This window comes from Topomyia yanbarensis, chromosome 1, assembly GCF_030247195.1.
Source record: "Topomyia yanbarensis strain Yona2022 chromosome 1, ASM3024719v1, whole genome shotgun sequence".
In the NCBI taxonomy this organism is placed as follows: Eukaryota; Metazoa; Arthropoda; class Insecta; order Diptera; family Culicidae; genus Topomyia; species Topomyia yanbarensis.
Window position 1 is genome coordinate 147,333,771 of NC_080670.1, and position 17,674 is coordinate 147,351,444.

The window sequence follows — 17,674 nt, forward strand, 5'->3', positions numbered from 1 at the left end:
GCGTTTCGGCTTCGCCTCATCAGAAACCGACACTAACACATTGTCGGAATAGATTAGCGCCGGCTTGACGCAAATCCCTTAAAACTAAAACACACTATGTGTTTCAATCAAACGACTGATCAAACGTGATGTCCCGTTCGAGCAGAAGTTCTTCAAGCACGTGTTTTTGTTTAATGTATAACTCAGGGGGTGTCATTCCTGTCATCCGCCATGTAGATATACAGACTTCGACAGCAGTCAACTTATGATGAGCCTAGCTGCCTCTAGGCCCATGTCGCCCATGCTATTGCATTGGGTTGTTTAGATTTTAACAAAGCAGATGTTGGCTAGGAAAAAATAGCCGCCTAGCCTGGTATAACTATTACAAAATAAAATATTTTTAGGTTATGTTAAAATGTGATCATAAAACTACTTTGACTTTTAATTTATATCCAGAGCATCGTAGTCTATAAAAGACATTTATTTTCAATAGATTTTCCGAAGTTTTTTTCGTGTCTGTAGTAATACCAAAAAGAGTTGATGTTGAAGATTTTCTTCAATTAGGTTAATTGATCAGAACTGTGATAATTTTCGTCTGTTTAGCTTGAACTTTTTTTGTCTGAAAGAAGATGCTTACAGCTACCAATAAAGCTATTGTTGATCGAAATCCATTCAGAACTATTGAAATGGCAGCATTTTGAATTTGGCAAAATGTCAAATTTTAGTAAAAAAAGTGCCATTTTTTTGCTTACGCATGGTTTTTTTTCGAATTTGACAGTATTCAATATGCCTTTTCTGATTTCCAAATATTTGTCAGGTGCTTGTAGTACCTTTTCATAATAGATTCGATACAGTTTGTAAATTCGAAAAATTTAAAAAAAAATTTAACACTTACTAGTAAAAAAGCAAATTAATGGAGAAATCTCAAAAACAGGAGCACGACGGTAAAAACTATGGTCATTTTTGAACTCAGTGCACCCGATTTACCCTAAAAACTACTATCACAACCCTGCACCAAAATGGCTGTCGAACAATGTTATTATTAAATAATTAATTAATTATTCATAATTTCAGAAACTTCATCACGATTTCCGTTCACGAAATCGGATTTTTTCATGAATTTATGAACGGATTTTTAAAATGATTTTCTACGTAAAATGGAAACACGTCCTTGATCTATTAGCCTTTCTTGACAATGGATTTATCCACATGGGTTAACATTTTTGACAGTTAACTCAGCAAAAGAAGAGGATTAATAAGAGGTGCGGCCCCATTTGTTGAAATTCATAAAATAATTTTTACTCAACGTCAGCTGAATCGGAAAAACCAAAAAATCATATGGCTTAGTGATCCAATTGTTTTGATGTCAACACTGTAGAAAATTTAATTTATTATAATGTTGCAGCGCTCGAACGGATTTTAATGGACGATAATTGCACTTTTTTCATTTTTCAATGTATCCGGACACTAGTGATTTTTTAAAAAGGGATGGTACTAAGATTTAAATGTGATGGGATAATGTTTGGTTGCATGTTTTTGAAATGTTCAAATTATAACGTCTATCTGCAATGATAATGATCTGGAAACAGATACGATTTTTCCTAGTGAGAAAAGAAAGTGAAAACGAAACCGATAAGAAAATGAAAAAAAAGGAAATCCACAACACAAAACGATAAAACAAATCTTAATTTTATGCACTCGTAAGAATAATGAACCTAACTATTAGACAGGGTGTCAACGTGAAAGTGACATATATCAAAAAAATCCTGAAACCGAAACCGGAATCTATTTTTCTATTTCATGTGAAATAACATGTAAAAAAAGTTAATTTACAATGCATTTAGTTCTGGTGAAAAATTCGCCATTGTTTTAAGAAATGCATTTCTAAATCATTACAAGCTGCACATACTATATCGTTCGTTATTTAATCTCAAGGCTCACCCAAATGTGACAATGTTTTTCATCTTTCACCTTCTTAGCATAAATTTCCATATTTTGAATAACAATGGGGTCGAACAAGGACACGATGCGAGTCATTCAGGGGAGCTAATGAGACACGGCAATTCTGCTTGCAGCACCAGCTGAACAAAGTTAAATCTCCCTTTGTCAGTAAACCATGATCGCTGAGGCTCTTTAGAGTATTTATCAATCACTTTCGTAACGATTCGTAATTCGCGAAAGCTAGATTCGTATACTCGATCAATTTTCTTGTTCATAATTGACTTCAAAGTAAATAACTTTTCACGTTAAAAATATGTGGAGAGCACCGTGCATGTAGACAATATTATAACGGGGTAATTCGTGGATATGCTATGTATAAATTGTTGCACATACATGGTCCCTTCTACCAATAAACACCTTTCTTACATACAATAGCTTCTCAATGAGTGACATAAATTACAACGAGAGGCTTTGAAATGAGTGTATCACACCCTGTCAAATTAAGATTTCATGGTATTTTATAACCAGTTATAAAACTTAGATTGCACTTGTAGCATGCTATAAAACTTCAACTAGTTAGGAATAAATCTTCGCCAGATTGGGTTAAATCAATAATACCTCCAGCACCATCACTTTATACCTATTTCCATAAACTAGGCAACCGTTCCATAGTTTGGATCAACTACGAGACACAGTACCCTGCTCATGGATCGAATATATGACAAATGCCTTACCTTGGTCCCACCGGACCATTTAAACCAGATACCGTTGTCAATAAATAATCAGAAAAACTTCTTATAACAAAACCAACCAGCGTAGCTCCATTTAACAACTAGTTACTTTACACCAGTGTATTCTAAAGCAGCATCACGCGATGGCAGAGAAGATAAGGTAATATGCCTATTAGGACAGTAGAGTCTATTGTCACCCGATTTCGCAACTCTTGGTTGAAAACCAAGCATATTAGATCAAGGAAATATCAATTTGTCTAAAAAAGTGTGCAATGATAAGATCAGGCTATTTCCTTCCCTAATTATTACTAGCATATTTATTCAGAACTAACTCCAACTTTTAGTTTAGTTGAGTTTAGTCCAACTAAATCACCTTCTTGAAATATCTGTTATTTCGTCTCATTCACAAAGTTAACCAAAACAGGATGTAATTACGCTTAGGAGTACAGGAATAACAGGATGTAATTACTCACACGAATACGAGCGGTATGTTGCATCCAAATGTTTTATTACACCGATAAAAACGCTTCACTGAGACAATCTTTAATCTGCACTAAGGAATCCATCTATGATTGATACACAATAAAACTATTTGTGAAAGGCTAGGCCTAGTATCCTAGTATCACAATATGTGATTCCGAAATACGGTCGTTCTAATTGTCGCCATGTTGCTGCAGATACGCTACCACAATCAAAACAATAATTCAGCGTCCAACCCACAGAAAAGAAACATCAGTGCCGCCAAATTCCAGCACAAACTACAAAATATATTGTAATGTAATTTACGATATAAGTAATTAATTAATTGAAGTTATTGAACTGATTGCAGATATTTTCATTTCGTCTGCCACAAAATTTGGTTCGTTGGGTGTGAGACTAATTATTGCCAATTATTAGCCCTTAGCGTGGTAATTGTTCTGAGAGCTCTAAAGCTCTAAAGGCAGCTGATGTGGTTTCACGTGTGATCCGTGGGATAAAAGTAGCATCAGCCCCGTGAAAACTGTTTGTTGCCTGAAGCTGTCACCAAATGCCAGTAGTGCTAGCTACGTTTCAAATGTTTAAGGTCTATTCACATGAACTGTACAACACTGTTTGAAAGTGGGAATCAAGATAAGTAAATAATAACAATACATGAAAAAGCACGATTTTTCTTGTATTGCTTATTCTCTATAAAGTCCGAACGCTTTTATCACCTGAGTTCTAGTTAAGCACATCAAAATGAAGTTTATTTGTGTTCGAAAAGTTTCAGGTTGTGTTAACAATATTGGCTCGTAGCAATGTGAACGTTTCTTAAAGCGCGTTAGCTGTCATTTTTGGCAACTATCCGAGTCAGGAAGCCAGCTTATGTTGGCTTCACTCATTTTTCAAAGAAACGTCAAAACATTCACCCTCTTGAGCATGATTCGTTTTACAAATCATGCGAAGGCGTCTATGTTCGGTATAATTAGACACCACAATAGAACATTTATTTTCAATTTGCTATTTTTGCTAAATTAGAATTAGATGTTTAAGAATTGAAAGGCTGATACTGTAGTCTGTGTAAGATTATAGATAATATAGCTGCATTTAGAAGTAGCTCAAAAATAGAGCTGTACTCCCTCTAAAAGGGGCAACATAGGCTCATTACCCTATTAAACAAATAAAACAACCAGATCCAATCACGTAGTTTAGGGAAAGGAAACGTCGGATAACATATTGGTTGTACATACTAGCTTCTCGTATTTGTTTGTTTTCCTCGCCACATGTAAGCAAAAGGAGCGAGAGCTCATTTCCCTCGCATGTTTATGAAATCTAATTTTATCTCTACCCGCAAGGCAAATTGACGCTATTACTTGAATCTGCCCGTGAGACATCTTGTTCCGACTGCTGCCCATAGTCCGTATCGTACTGGTCACTGTAGGGATGTACAGCTTCGTAATGAAGGAAATTTGATGAGATTTGTCAAATATAGACCATTATTGGTTGAAATTTACCGGCCTGGAATAGCTACAGTGCTTTCGGCTAATAATATTTCGCTGAAAACTCAGCAACATGAAATAACTCAAAATTAAATTAGATTTACCAAATCATTATTTTTCACCAAATATTGCAAGATGTCGAATCCCCAATTCCAAGAAGGACTCGAGCAGCAAGATTTTCCCGAAACAATATTGCCGGGTTTTCTTCAAACATCTTTCATTTACTATTTACTAAAAATGGGAAACGTGCTTCTACCACACTCTTGATTCAGCTGAAAATATTTTTTTATTTATTATTCATTTCGATTTGTTTTATCGCAAAATGATGCAAACACCCCTAACATGTTAGTTGATTCTACGAAAAACCAGTCCGAAATCAGAATATATTGGCTTGATTGGCACGTTTTTCTTATTATTCAGAGATTTGTGCCTTTATCAAATAAGTTAATTCTTCTCGACATGTATGGGTTCTCCTTCCTTAATGGATTATTAATATCATTATCAAATGTATAGGTTCATTTACCTCTTCGAATAATCTTATCATATATGGAAAAATATCTTTTTGAAAAATCAAGACAAAGCAATTTCTATGCACTTTATCTTGCTTTCGGAATTTTAGTCACGATTGTCGTAAAATTTAGGCACACTATCGTGATATTTTATTCACTGGTAAAATAAAGCGATTCGTCGCATTATTTTACACCAGGCGAGATCTTAACGATGATTGTCGTTATCGTAATATTTTATTGGTGAGTTAACCGTCAGGTTTTCAGAGTTATGCGGTTTTCATTCGTGATTGCAGGCGTTTAGTCACGACTTTGGTAAACTTCATGTTGTCGTGATATTTTTTCACAAATTTACTTTCAGCTTTTTTCGAGCAGAGTTATGTGATTAAAGTTTATGATTACAAGGGGTTAGACACGATTGTCGTGATTTTTCTTTGCGTTATCGTGATTTTTCATTCATACTCTCGGATTTTTGGCTCAAGGACGTGCATTATAACGATTTGATTTCAGGATGTGACTACTAGTTTCAATACTAGCAAGTTAGATAATTCACTCCATAGAACACGCGCAATGCAAAGCAGATATACTTCTGTATATACTGCAATTATAAAAGATACTACCTTAAAAACTATCGACAAACCATAGTCGCCAATCCTTTTTTGTAGATGTCCGAGTTCGTAGAGTTGGAATTGCGGCAAATGACAATATTTAAGATTCACCAACTCATGTGTAATATTGTCGAAGCATAGAGTCACATCGAACAACATCTAAATAAATAACTGGGGGACCATGACGTAGTTGATAAATCGATTGCCTTGTATGCAACCACCCAAGAATATGTGCTGTAAATATTTGTTTAAAATTCGAAAATATTCAAAAATATTCGATTCTTTGCTTGAATGACTTTAACCGCCCATAATGTTGCGCCATGGGTAGAAGTGTTGCTTCGGATAGAAAGCATCGTTCTATCTTTCAAAAAGAACGTATTTGGATATTTATGGAAACAAAAGCTGACCGTCATACGGTATTTTTCCTGTTAGCAAATAAAACAGCATCATATAGGATCAAGTACCTTTTCTAATGGTGATGGTGTTGGTGACAGTACGTACCGCATATGTTTTTGTGCCAGTTGTTTCTACACAATGGATAATCCCTCGATGATATTCAACCTTGAAGTCATCGAGACAGGAGCCGCCTAACAACTTGCGCATGTTACTTCGCTGACTGGTGCAACAGTGCAGCATACACCTCACGTCTGACCCATGGTGTTATAAGTAGCACCAAATCAGAGCCGTCCCAAAGTAATTGGGTAATTACGCCATGTTTTTCGTATTTTGCAATGCAATGTTAAACGTTAAAGAAGCGCGATAAAAAAATATTTTTAAAACTTGAGTTCGCCGGCCCGACGCTTGGCCCTCATACTTTTACTAGATTAACTGTCAATGACGTCAATCAGGAATCAGAATATATTGGCTTAAATGGCACGTTCCTCGTATGCGGAATTTGTACCATACAAGGCTCATCTACCGATCAATTACAAACCATTTTAACTTTCAACGCTCATTAAAAAATAAGATTAAAATATAAATCGAATAGATGTCCGTTTTTAACTAGAGCTTTCAAACCATTGCTAAGGAAAAAACGCAAATTTACAAAAGAATTCGTGAAAAGTGAAAATAGCCGAAACGCCCAACTATTATAGAGGACCATTCACCGATCAATAGAAATAATGATCACATGGACATCCATTCATCGATCACTTGTTATTGCTCATATTCTGCTGGATTAACAGTTTACACCCAAAACAAAAATCTCTTGCAATTATTGCAAGCGACAATCACTTGCAAATAATGTTAGCATCGCTTGCAATTTTGCAGTTAAAGCCGCTTGCAATTGTTGCAAGCATATAAAATCACTTCATCTCTCGCTATACGTACATACGTTTCTTCAACACACTGTCAAAGGATTACCACCACATTCACATGCCTATGCTGGTTGGTATAGCAACGCACGGCGAGTTTTTATTTTCCGTCTACTTTTTATTCATTCCTCACCAACATCATCAAACGCAGTTTTGTGGTTTATTCATTACACACGAGACGGCATCAAATTGTGTAAGAGTTTAAACGTCCTGTTCTTATGTGTAAGGACAGATCAGTGCTTATAGTTAGCGCTATGATGCGGAAAGGCCTGAGTTCAAATCTGGCTGCTTGTTTTACTTTTTTCATTAATCGTGAAATCATCTAAGTGTTTATATATGGCTTTTATCCACTTATTACTATCTGGTAGTATGGTTGGGTGGATAAAGCATTGATTAGCGATCTGTTTGTGCAGGATTCATTTTTCAATGCCAACAGTCTTTTTTTCTAACGCATATTGGTCACCAATACACATACATCGCTAATACATAGGCAAAATTCGGTTTTTCTGTTTCTTGCATTGCATGCAAGGAAGCTTCTTGCAATTTTCGCACATTACCAGAACGCTTGCAATTTTCGCTCGTATTTATTGCATTAATGTAAGCGAATCTTACCGGGTACGTTTTGGGTGTATAAATGAAAATATTAGTAATTTCTAAGTATTGATTTGGAAATCTACATGTAATACAGGAAAAACTAATTATTTCATCTAAGAGTGCGACGAAACCTTATACCACTAAACATGTATTGTATTATTGAATTATTTGTATAATTGATTATGAAAATGTTCTCAACTTTATCAACCAGGAAACTTGATCAATTCACTTGAGTGGGATTACGCGAGGTTCCTTCTAGCTTTTGACGTTTATTTATTTATTTTTTTATAAATGAACGAAAATCATTAACAGGCCGCAATCGGCCCCAATAATGATATCTTAATCTAAATACTCTTAAAAATTCAAAAACTTAGACCTAATCACATTACGGGACAAATAAAAATCGAGCAAATGTGTCACGATTAAAAATGCGTTGTAATCCCGTGATGGCCGCATTCGCTGTATGACTAAACCGTCGAAGTGGTACTCTCAGGAGTATGTTACTGCGCAATGTCCTAGTTTTCGCTTGGACATTAACTCGTTCTATTAGGGCTGGAGAATCGATGCGTGCTGACAGCAAATCGGCAACAACTAGGGCTCTTGCTGTATTTCTGCGTTGTTGGAGAGTGTCGAGTTGAATAAGTTGACAGCGACTCTCGTAACTAGGTAGTCATAAAGAATCGCGCCAAGAAAGCCGCCTCAAAGCAAATCGTATAAATTTGCGTTGAATACCTTCAATTCGATCACTACCGTTCAGGTAATGCGGGTTCCAAATCGTCGAACAATACTCCAGAGTTGGCCGGACTAGGGAACAGTACAAATTTTTCAAGCAGTATATATCCGTGAATGACTTGGCAATACGAGAGATGAACCCAAGGTTTCGCGAGGTACGACCAATGACATATGAGACATGTTGCTTGAAATTGAGATTAGAATCTAATATTACTCCAAGATCCTTCACGAAACACTCCCGAGGAATAAGCAATCCAGATAAATTATAGTCGAAATTGATAGATTCTCTTTTCCTACAGAAGGTGATTGCAGAACATTTTGCGGGATTTAGGATCATACGATTATCAAGACACCATTCGCTGAAAACATCGAATTGTTTCTGCAAGACGTGTGCGTCTGCCAAAGTCTTGATATGGTTGAAGATTTTGAGGTCATCCGCGTAGGAACAAGCGAGTGTGAGGTTTGTTTAGGAAACAAGGGCGGAATTTGCACCAGAGAAATAGCTATTATTTAGAGGATTTTTTCAATTTTTCGCATAAACTACTCATTTTGGTTCTTGTAAATATCAAGTCGCTTACTCAAATCGGTGTGGTTGGTTCAAGCGGAAAGCCCAGTTTGTTCAGACATTGGACCTGGCTATTTTTCGGGTCTTGCCCTTCCGCATATTTCGTCCGAATTTTAACCAGATATGTTTTGAAAGGCATACATTAACATGCCACGTTCAACGATAGCTAGTGCCAGTTACAATTGCTTATCGGAGTATTCAATTTTTTTGGAAATCGCGGACTGAAAGTGATTAATTATTTAATGAGCGGTAAATAGAAGACTCTATATTTTCAAAGACCCATTTACCGATCATTGTTTATTTTCAAAATTCTGGGTTAATAGGTTTTTATTTGCAGAAAATTAGATGAAAACGTGTTCTGCATGCCTTGTTCATTCTGTTTGTATATTGATTACTTAGAAATATTAGCTACAAAACAATGTTATTTCCTTATATTGCTTTTTAAGCGAAAAAATTACAAAAGCACAAAAATGGCGCTTGATGCGATGCAGCATGCAAAAATTACTATTTGGCGAAATAATAAGAGATGCGCACTGAAAATTTATATTATATTGATGTTGAAAGTACTGCTTCCATGTTTCGCTTTAATTTTAATTTATTAATTCCATTTAATATTCAAAATAAAACGATTTTTGCGTCAAATGATCGGTAAATGGGACCCGATCGGTGGATGGGCTCTGTACGGTAATAGGCGAAGATTGTTTTCTCATTTAATGAGCTCTTAGCAGTCTAACAAAAATGCTATGACTTTGAGCATAGAGATATACGAAATGCAATCGTGTGCGTTTTCAATAAATCCCCCCGATTTAGCCTCACCAGAGTGTATGTAAGGATAGTGAAGATAACTGTCATGGTTATCTGTCAGTAATATTCCAAACGAACAAACGAGCTCTCAAATACTTGGATTTGACTCGGTTGGAATGACACTGACCAATAATCATTATTCCATTTTTGACAGTTGTCGCCTTGAATTTGGGATTAGACCATTGACCCAACAGCTATATTATATTCGAAAAAAGCAAATCAGATACATATTTTCCTTCCAAACTAAACGACTCTTCAAATCTCTTTGGAACTGTAAAGACTGTAAAAAATCATTTAAATTCTTGGTGTTGTCCTGCACTGAGTATATGAAGATTCGTAGGGAATCCCCGGGCTAGTTGGCGGTTGGGATAAGTTGGCGGAAACCCCTGCGCTTTTATGCATCGTTTTCTATTTGAACGATCTATCTAAATCTAAGCGGTAAAAAATTAAAACAGAAAACACTGGCAACTAGCACCGGTCTCCCCTACTATCCAAATATTGCATCAATTCAGAGCCTTTCAAGGGTTTAGCCAGAAGATGTGATATGCATTGGCATCACTTGATAAACATGAATTCTAAGCACAGTATGATACAATCCGTTGAAGTCATTATTTCGAGCCATGGACGAATTTTCTGTATATGTTATCAACGGTCTGATTGACTGTGGTAGAACAAATATCGCGAGTGACGGATTCAGATATTTGTTGTGCGTCAATAGCACCTTGGGCAAGGTGCTATTGATGCATATCAAATATTCAAGCCCACAACTCGCGATATGTGTTATATTACAGTTAATCTGTTCCTTGCTGTTAATTCCATAGTAATTCTTCAAAAGGGCTAATGAGACTTTTGTAAACAAACTTATTTCGCTCATTATTCCGCTACCGAGTTGAATTTCATGAAAAATACACATGAATCAACATCTTTATCCTTGGTAGAATCAATTTCAAATGTTTTCTGTGTTGAAATGATAACAAATTTGGAGAAATCAGCAAAACAAAAGTTTGTTTACAAATCTTATTAGCCCTATTCAAATGTTGATATGGAATTTATTTCACGTTTTTCACAAAATTGGTTCATAAATTATGAATGTGAATGTTTTGACGTTTCTTTGAAAAATGAGTGAAGCCAACATAAGCTGGCTTCCTGGCTCGGATAGTTGCCAAAAATGACAGCTAACGCGCTTTAAGCAACGTTCACATTGCTACGAGCCAATATTGTTAACACGACCTGAAACTTGTCGAACACAAATAAACTTCATTTTGATGTGCTTAACTAGAACTCAGGTGATAAAAGCGTTCGGACTTTATGGAGAATAAGCAATGCAAGAAAAATCGTGCTTTTTTATGTATTGTTATTATTTACTTAATTTGATTCCCACTTCCAAACAGTGTTGTGCAGTTCATGTGAATAGACCTTAAACATTTGAAACGTAGCTAGTGCTACTGGCATTTGGTGGCAGCTTCAGGTAACAAACAGTTTTCACGGGGCTGATTATAACAAACTAGCTAATACCCATCGCGGGTTGCTGCGAATTTCAACGAAATGGGATAAAAACACAATTTGTTCCGAAGCGTCATCTGGCGGGCAAATAATCCTACACCAATAGCACACAAACACGCTCCAGATAAAATGCCTACTATGTATAAATGTTTATGGAAATCGGTAAAGCCGTTTGAGAGTCTATATCTATATCTATATCTATATCTATATATATATATATATATATATATATATATATATATATATATATATATATATATATATATATATATATATATATATATATATATATATATATATATATATATATATATATATATATATATATATATATATATATATATATATATATATATATATATATATATATATATATATATATATATATATATATATATATATATATATATATATATATATATATATATATATATATATATATATGGGGCATTCCACGCAAAATTAGCCACAAAAATTTTTTTTTGCCCAGATCAATTTTTTATCGGTTTAGTAGTCAAAAATATTCGACACGTATTTTTTTATTTCAACATAGTAGGCGAGACTTTCGAGATTTTTTGTGTTGAATTTCACCATTTGAAAAAAAAACCTACTTTTTTCAATCGCTCGTACTGTCAAAAGTAAAGAAGATACCAAAAAGTGCCCAAGACATGAAATGTGCGCCTTTTTCACAGCTTTCGGATGAGGTATATTAATACTTACTCAACGTATTGGTTTCATGGAAAATATTGAAAAGTTTAAAACAAATCGATTTTTTTCAAACTTGGACATGACTTTTTTCTTTTTTTTTTATTGTATGAAATAGGAAAATCATTTTTCTTGTTGCCATAAAAATTTGGGAGTGGGCAATTAAATACTGTCGGAGATATGAATTTTTCAATCGCGCCTTGCGCGCGACAAACATACCACCACGCGCTTTGCTCGTACTGAGACTTGGATGTATGAAGTTTTACACACCAGCGCGTTGTGTAAAACACACTTGCAACTAACTTTACAATTTATTGCATTTAGATGTATGTTTAATTTTAGATTTATATTGTCTTAATCGTTCAAAAGTGTCGCCGGAAGAAAAGATCTTTAGTTTTAATTTGAAGTCCACGTTCATCTGAACATAGTGAAATGATTGTGGTCCTGGTATGGTTTGGCATTTTTCGAAACAATTCTGTGGTTTTTTCTCTGCTCTTGCATTAGAATAAATTGGTTCGATTGGCACGTTTCCTATGTTATTCTGAGATTTGAACTTGAAACATTGCGTGACAAAGAAGCGTTCCTTGTCACATCGTACGACTCAGTTTCGGTCGACATTTGATCATCATTGATCATTTGTAAACTGGCTCGACAAATAATGGCTTCGTCGCAAGCACCTTTTCCATGGGCTGTTGTGCGAAAATGTCACTGTGTGGGGTGAATGCAGTCAGATTTGTGGTGAAAAAAAATTAGTACAACGTTTCACATTTCTAAAATGTAGACGAACACCATCAGAAAAATAAATGCAAACATTTAAGGTTTTCAAAAAGAATGGAATTAAGAGTACGACGTAGAAACGATAGGTAACTAAACTGAAAACAAGATTTAAAAAGCGCCAGAAACTTAAAAAGCATTCGTTCAACATTTTTGCAGAACTGCAAAAATCTCTCTTCAGCAATCATTTATCGCCAGAATACAAATATTATATTTTAATCATTTTAAAAATTATATCATGCAACGATATTCACAATCGTTTTATATTATAAAATCAACTACAAAATTGAGTATAAAACAATAATAATCCAAAACAAACATAACGCATTATCTGTGTATGTTTTACTTTAGGGGGGCGTTTGATGTAAAGTGTTTAAACCGAAAGTGATTTTGGTTTACGATTTTGAAGGTAAGGCAACAATGGACCTCTTTTGTAATGTTAAGGTTTATTTATACATTCATTATGTACGAGAAAAAATTGCAGTCACACAGAACCACACAAGCGTTCCAAGATTAGACGTCCAACCATTTCCACTTCGAGGAGCGCCACGGCGATTATAATAACTCTCGATAAAATTGACTGAAACAGGAAATTCAATAAGATTTTTAAAATTTGGACTATTATTTACTCGATGAACAATTTTTTTTTTAAATGATTTGAATTTTGAAATATGGAATAGCCTTATTACAGTGTGTAGTGTGTAAAATCTCATACAGGCAAACCTGAGTACGAGCGAAGCGCGTGGCGTAACGTTTTTCGCGCGCAAGGCGCGATTGAAACATTCATATCTCCGTGAGTATTTAATTGCCCACTCCCAAATTGTTATGACAACAAGAAAAATGATTTTCCTATTTCATACAATAAAAAAAGAAAAAAAAATCATGTCCAAGTTTGAAAAAAATCGATATGTTTTAAACTTTTCAATATTTCCCATGAAACCAATACGTTGAGTAAGTATTAATATACTTCATCCGAAAGCTATGAAAAAGGCGCACATTTCATGTTTTGGGCACTTGTGGGTACCTTCTTTACTTTTGACAGTACGAGCGATTGAAAAAAGTAGGTTTTGTTCAAATGGTGAATTCAACACAAAAAATCTCGAAAGTCTCGCCTACTATATTGAAATAAAAAATACGTGTCGAATATTTTTGACTACTAAACCGAGAAAAAAATTGATCTGGGCAAAAAAAAATTTTGTGGCAAATTTTGCGTGGAATGCCCCATATATATATATATATATATATATATATATATATATATATATATATATATATATATATATATATATATATATATATATATATATATATATATATATATATATATATATATATATATATATATATATATATATATATATATATATATATATATATATATATATATATATATATATATATATATTAAATTAAATCACTGTACTGCTGTACATTTCATCATTGGTGATGCCTATTGTGATGAAAATATCAACTCGCTTTCCACAAGCACAGATTGCCTGCCAAATTAGGTATTTCAATGAGAATTTCGATATTACGATCCAACTTTAACCGATCCTTGATCTAGTTTATTACTCTTCAGACGGTTCAATTGGGAAGTTCATGATTTTCCATGTGAGCACTGAGCATACAACCATACACAGTTACGCAGTTCACAGGACAAACTTCAAAAAGAAAATGTGCAAAATTTAGTTTATTTATATCCAATGGAAAAAGTTATGGTCGACTTTACTGCGTATAAACACAAAAAACAGACATATAAGCTAGAATAAACTTTCCCGATAAACTTGTGTAAACATTTAAATGATAATATTTTCAGTGGTATAGATGCGTATAAGTCCCATCATAAAAAGCAAGCCTAGAAAAACCACCGTGGAAGATATATTTATCCATTCAGTCCAGTTCAGTGGATGGAACAAACTAATTTTAGTATTTTTCGTGATATTTTGTATAAAAAGCGGTTAGTTTCAATTGTGCATTTTAATTTTAAAGTAACCTACTATGTAATACACTGGAAAATTCATTTTTGACAAAAATTCATATAGAACTGTTATGCTAGTTATGCTGGCTGTATAAGTGTTGCAATAATTTGGCATTCGTGTTTTACAGCTTTAAAAATCTAACTAATATTTTTTAACTCAGTCTATACTTTTGTTCTATAGATATATCAACTTCTATCTCAAGATACTATTAACGACATAGCACGGACATTTCAGGAAACGTTTGCCATGAGGTAGGAAATGACGGAGATAAACGAGGGAGGAATTATAGCTTTTGTTGCGAAAATATGATAGATGAATGCTATATTTTTATTATATATACGGAACCGAAAGCGTATCATTATCCAAGCTTGATTTTGCCACATATGTTTTCCCTTTTGAACATCCTTACCTTAGTTTCCACATAACGCCAACGGTTCACGCCTCGCAGACGGAGCGTTTATTTGTGGTGTACGAAGATGCTTACATTTGAAAAACGAAAAATTAAAAGTTTGTCATTCCTCAGCTTCTGATAGAGCCGAACCGGGACATTGTGCAGTACACGACACTTTCTCAAGCAGTTTGCTACAGTCGTTCGTCGCACATTTGACGGGAATCGCACTTTTGAAAAAAAAATTCGCTCAAGGTGTTGTGAATAGTCGGAAATGTGATTAATGATTTTTTTTATTAATTTCTCCATATACTTAAGCTATTAATAAATATATGCTTTGTCGGGCCTTTGCTGTTTCCCCAGTGACACCTTCCACTACTAATTGATTGTAAAATGCTGCAAAAGCAGATGCCACGTGATTGAAAAATAAATTGATGTCGTCGAACAAGTGCCATAGCGACGAAGATTCGAGCATGCAATTAAAGAATGGTGTCTGGCGTTCTAATGAAGTGCGGGATTGAAAACAAGCAACAAAAACTGTGTTTAAACAGAGATTTGTGATCTTCTTTTAAAGTCGGTACTTTTGAGATGATGCTGATAAAATATGGAAAAAACTTAATTGTGGAGTGAAGAAGTTTGACTAGTATTCTTTTCAATTCATGAACACATTTCACTGGCATGACACAGCACAGTGAAGAATTTATAAGCATACTACGAGTTTAATAGAATCAATCAAACGAATAATATTAACCGGCGGAAAGTAGAACATTGATGAACTGTAACGTTTTGTAAAGTTTTAACCTTCAGAATTAATTACATACATCATGGAAGAGGAAGACGATAAAGTTTGCCCTTTGGAACGATTCATTCAGCAAAAGCAGAATGTAAAATCAATGCTGGCAAATCAACAGCACCTGCCGTTTTATGAACCAGATTCGGCTGGAGCATTCGGCGATTGTGGTTTGAAACCCGATAAGTTCAAGGAGAACGTTCGAAATTATGGAAATTTTGGAGCAACAAGTGCGAGCGCAAACGCAAGCGTACAATCTATTCAATCTGTACTGACATCGTCGTCTGCGTCGACTGTGTCCTCGGTATCCTCGAAGAAAACCAGATTCCACAGTTTTCTGCAGAGCAGCAGTGAAACAGCCACGCAGCAGAACTGTTCAACTAGTTTCTCCAATCGTGCAGCGACAGCTTCCGGTTTTAGACAAGCACTAGTGCACAATACCGCACCCTCTCTGCAATTTGCGGAAATTGACGCAATTTCTACAGGTTTAAAGTCGCCTGCACCACAAATAGTGGTGTCGCCTTGCATCGAAACAATGCTCGGTCAGATGGAAGCAAGCACGGAGATTAAGCTGAAAAAGAGTCTTCAGTTGAATCGCAAAATAGCAATCCTAAACCCTGTCCATTTGAGCATTCGCAGTGAACAAACTAAAGAAGAACGAACATCGTGTTACATAAACGCTGAAACTTTAGAGTAAGTATTGCCACAATTTAGACTGTTGCATTCTGCTTTCATCGCCGCCAGTCGGCTAGTGAAAAATCAGGGCGAAAGCGGTCTCATAATAAATACATCAGAAAGGCTCTCACAAATTTAGATTGGCATCGACTCATTTGGAAAATGAGTACAACTGACACCGCTCTTCGAAGGAATTTTCGTGCTCACACCTACAGGCAAAGGATGCAAAGCAACATGAAAGAGACCGATTTCGCTAGCTGAACATGAAGGCAAAAAGTAGCATGTTGCTTTCTCAGCTATGAAATATCAATCCATCAAAAATATCTAGCTTGGACTTGAGTGTTCGGTGGAGCTAAAACACAACATAGCCACGCTTTCGTTTGGGAGGCATCCTTATATTTCTTGTTAAGAGTTCTATTTGTCGTATACACACGGAACGACTGTGGGCTGAGGACTTGAAAATCAGTTTGAAAATACTTTTCGCATACCTTGCATAAATTCAGTTTGAAAATACTTTTCCCAAACTTTCAACAAATTCCAATAGTTCCCAGTACTTGCTTTTTAACTCCGATTCTTTAAAACACTCAAATATTAGCAGATATAACAATCACAAATCTGGCACATCTTGCAAAACAGTATAAAGCAACTCATACACGCTCATGAGTTGTTTTACTGTTTTCTACCGCCTGTGCATCGAAATATCGAAAATTTTCAAGTGCTTCCATACACAAATTAAAAGAGAAACAAAATCAAACACAACAAGGAAATAAATTAAGCTTTTCAACAAGCTCGGATACACAAAATTGACGCGAAAAAGATGCGGAAATGCTTCTAATTCTTGTCGTCGTCATTACGAAATACAACTGAGAATGATATAGCTCGATACACAGTCAAATTAATAGGGTAACCAACCAATTTTCGACCCCTAGAGGAAGTGAAATTACGTTACCGTCAATAATATTTGCTTGCCTATGTTTTTTAATGCAATACATCAACGAGTCTGCTTCAAAATTACTGTTATTGAAAGAAAACTGCCGATGGATGTTTTATACACTGACATAAACTTGAAAATGACATTTATTGATAGCATAAATTTTTCACATTTCGGACCCTTCCACAATAATGTAGA

At 35.0% G+C, this 17,674-nt stretch overlaps 1 protein-coding gene across 3 annotated transcripts in view; it reads left to right on the forward strand.

Annotated features, from left to right (window-relative positions):
- Window positions 1-17,674, forward strand: part of LOC131676833 (cAMP-specific 3',5'-cyclic phosphodiesterase) — a 132,635-nt gene that overhangs the window by 66,866 nt on the left and 48,095 nt on the right. The window contains exon 1 of one of the 3 annotated variants that reach the window (XM_058956187.1): window positions 15,262-16,563. The exons of 1 other annotated variant lie outside the window; for it this stretch is intronic. In XM_058956187.1, the coding sequence (XP_058812170.1) occupies window positions 15,905-16,563 (659 nt within the window). In that variant the 5' untranslated portion in view covers window positions 15,262-15,904. Of the gene's footprint in view, window positions 1-15,261; window positions 16,564-17,674 lie in introns of those variants that run through there. One more of the 3 variants, XM_058956196.1, reaches the window with a different exon arrangement.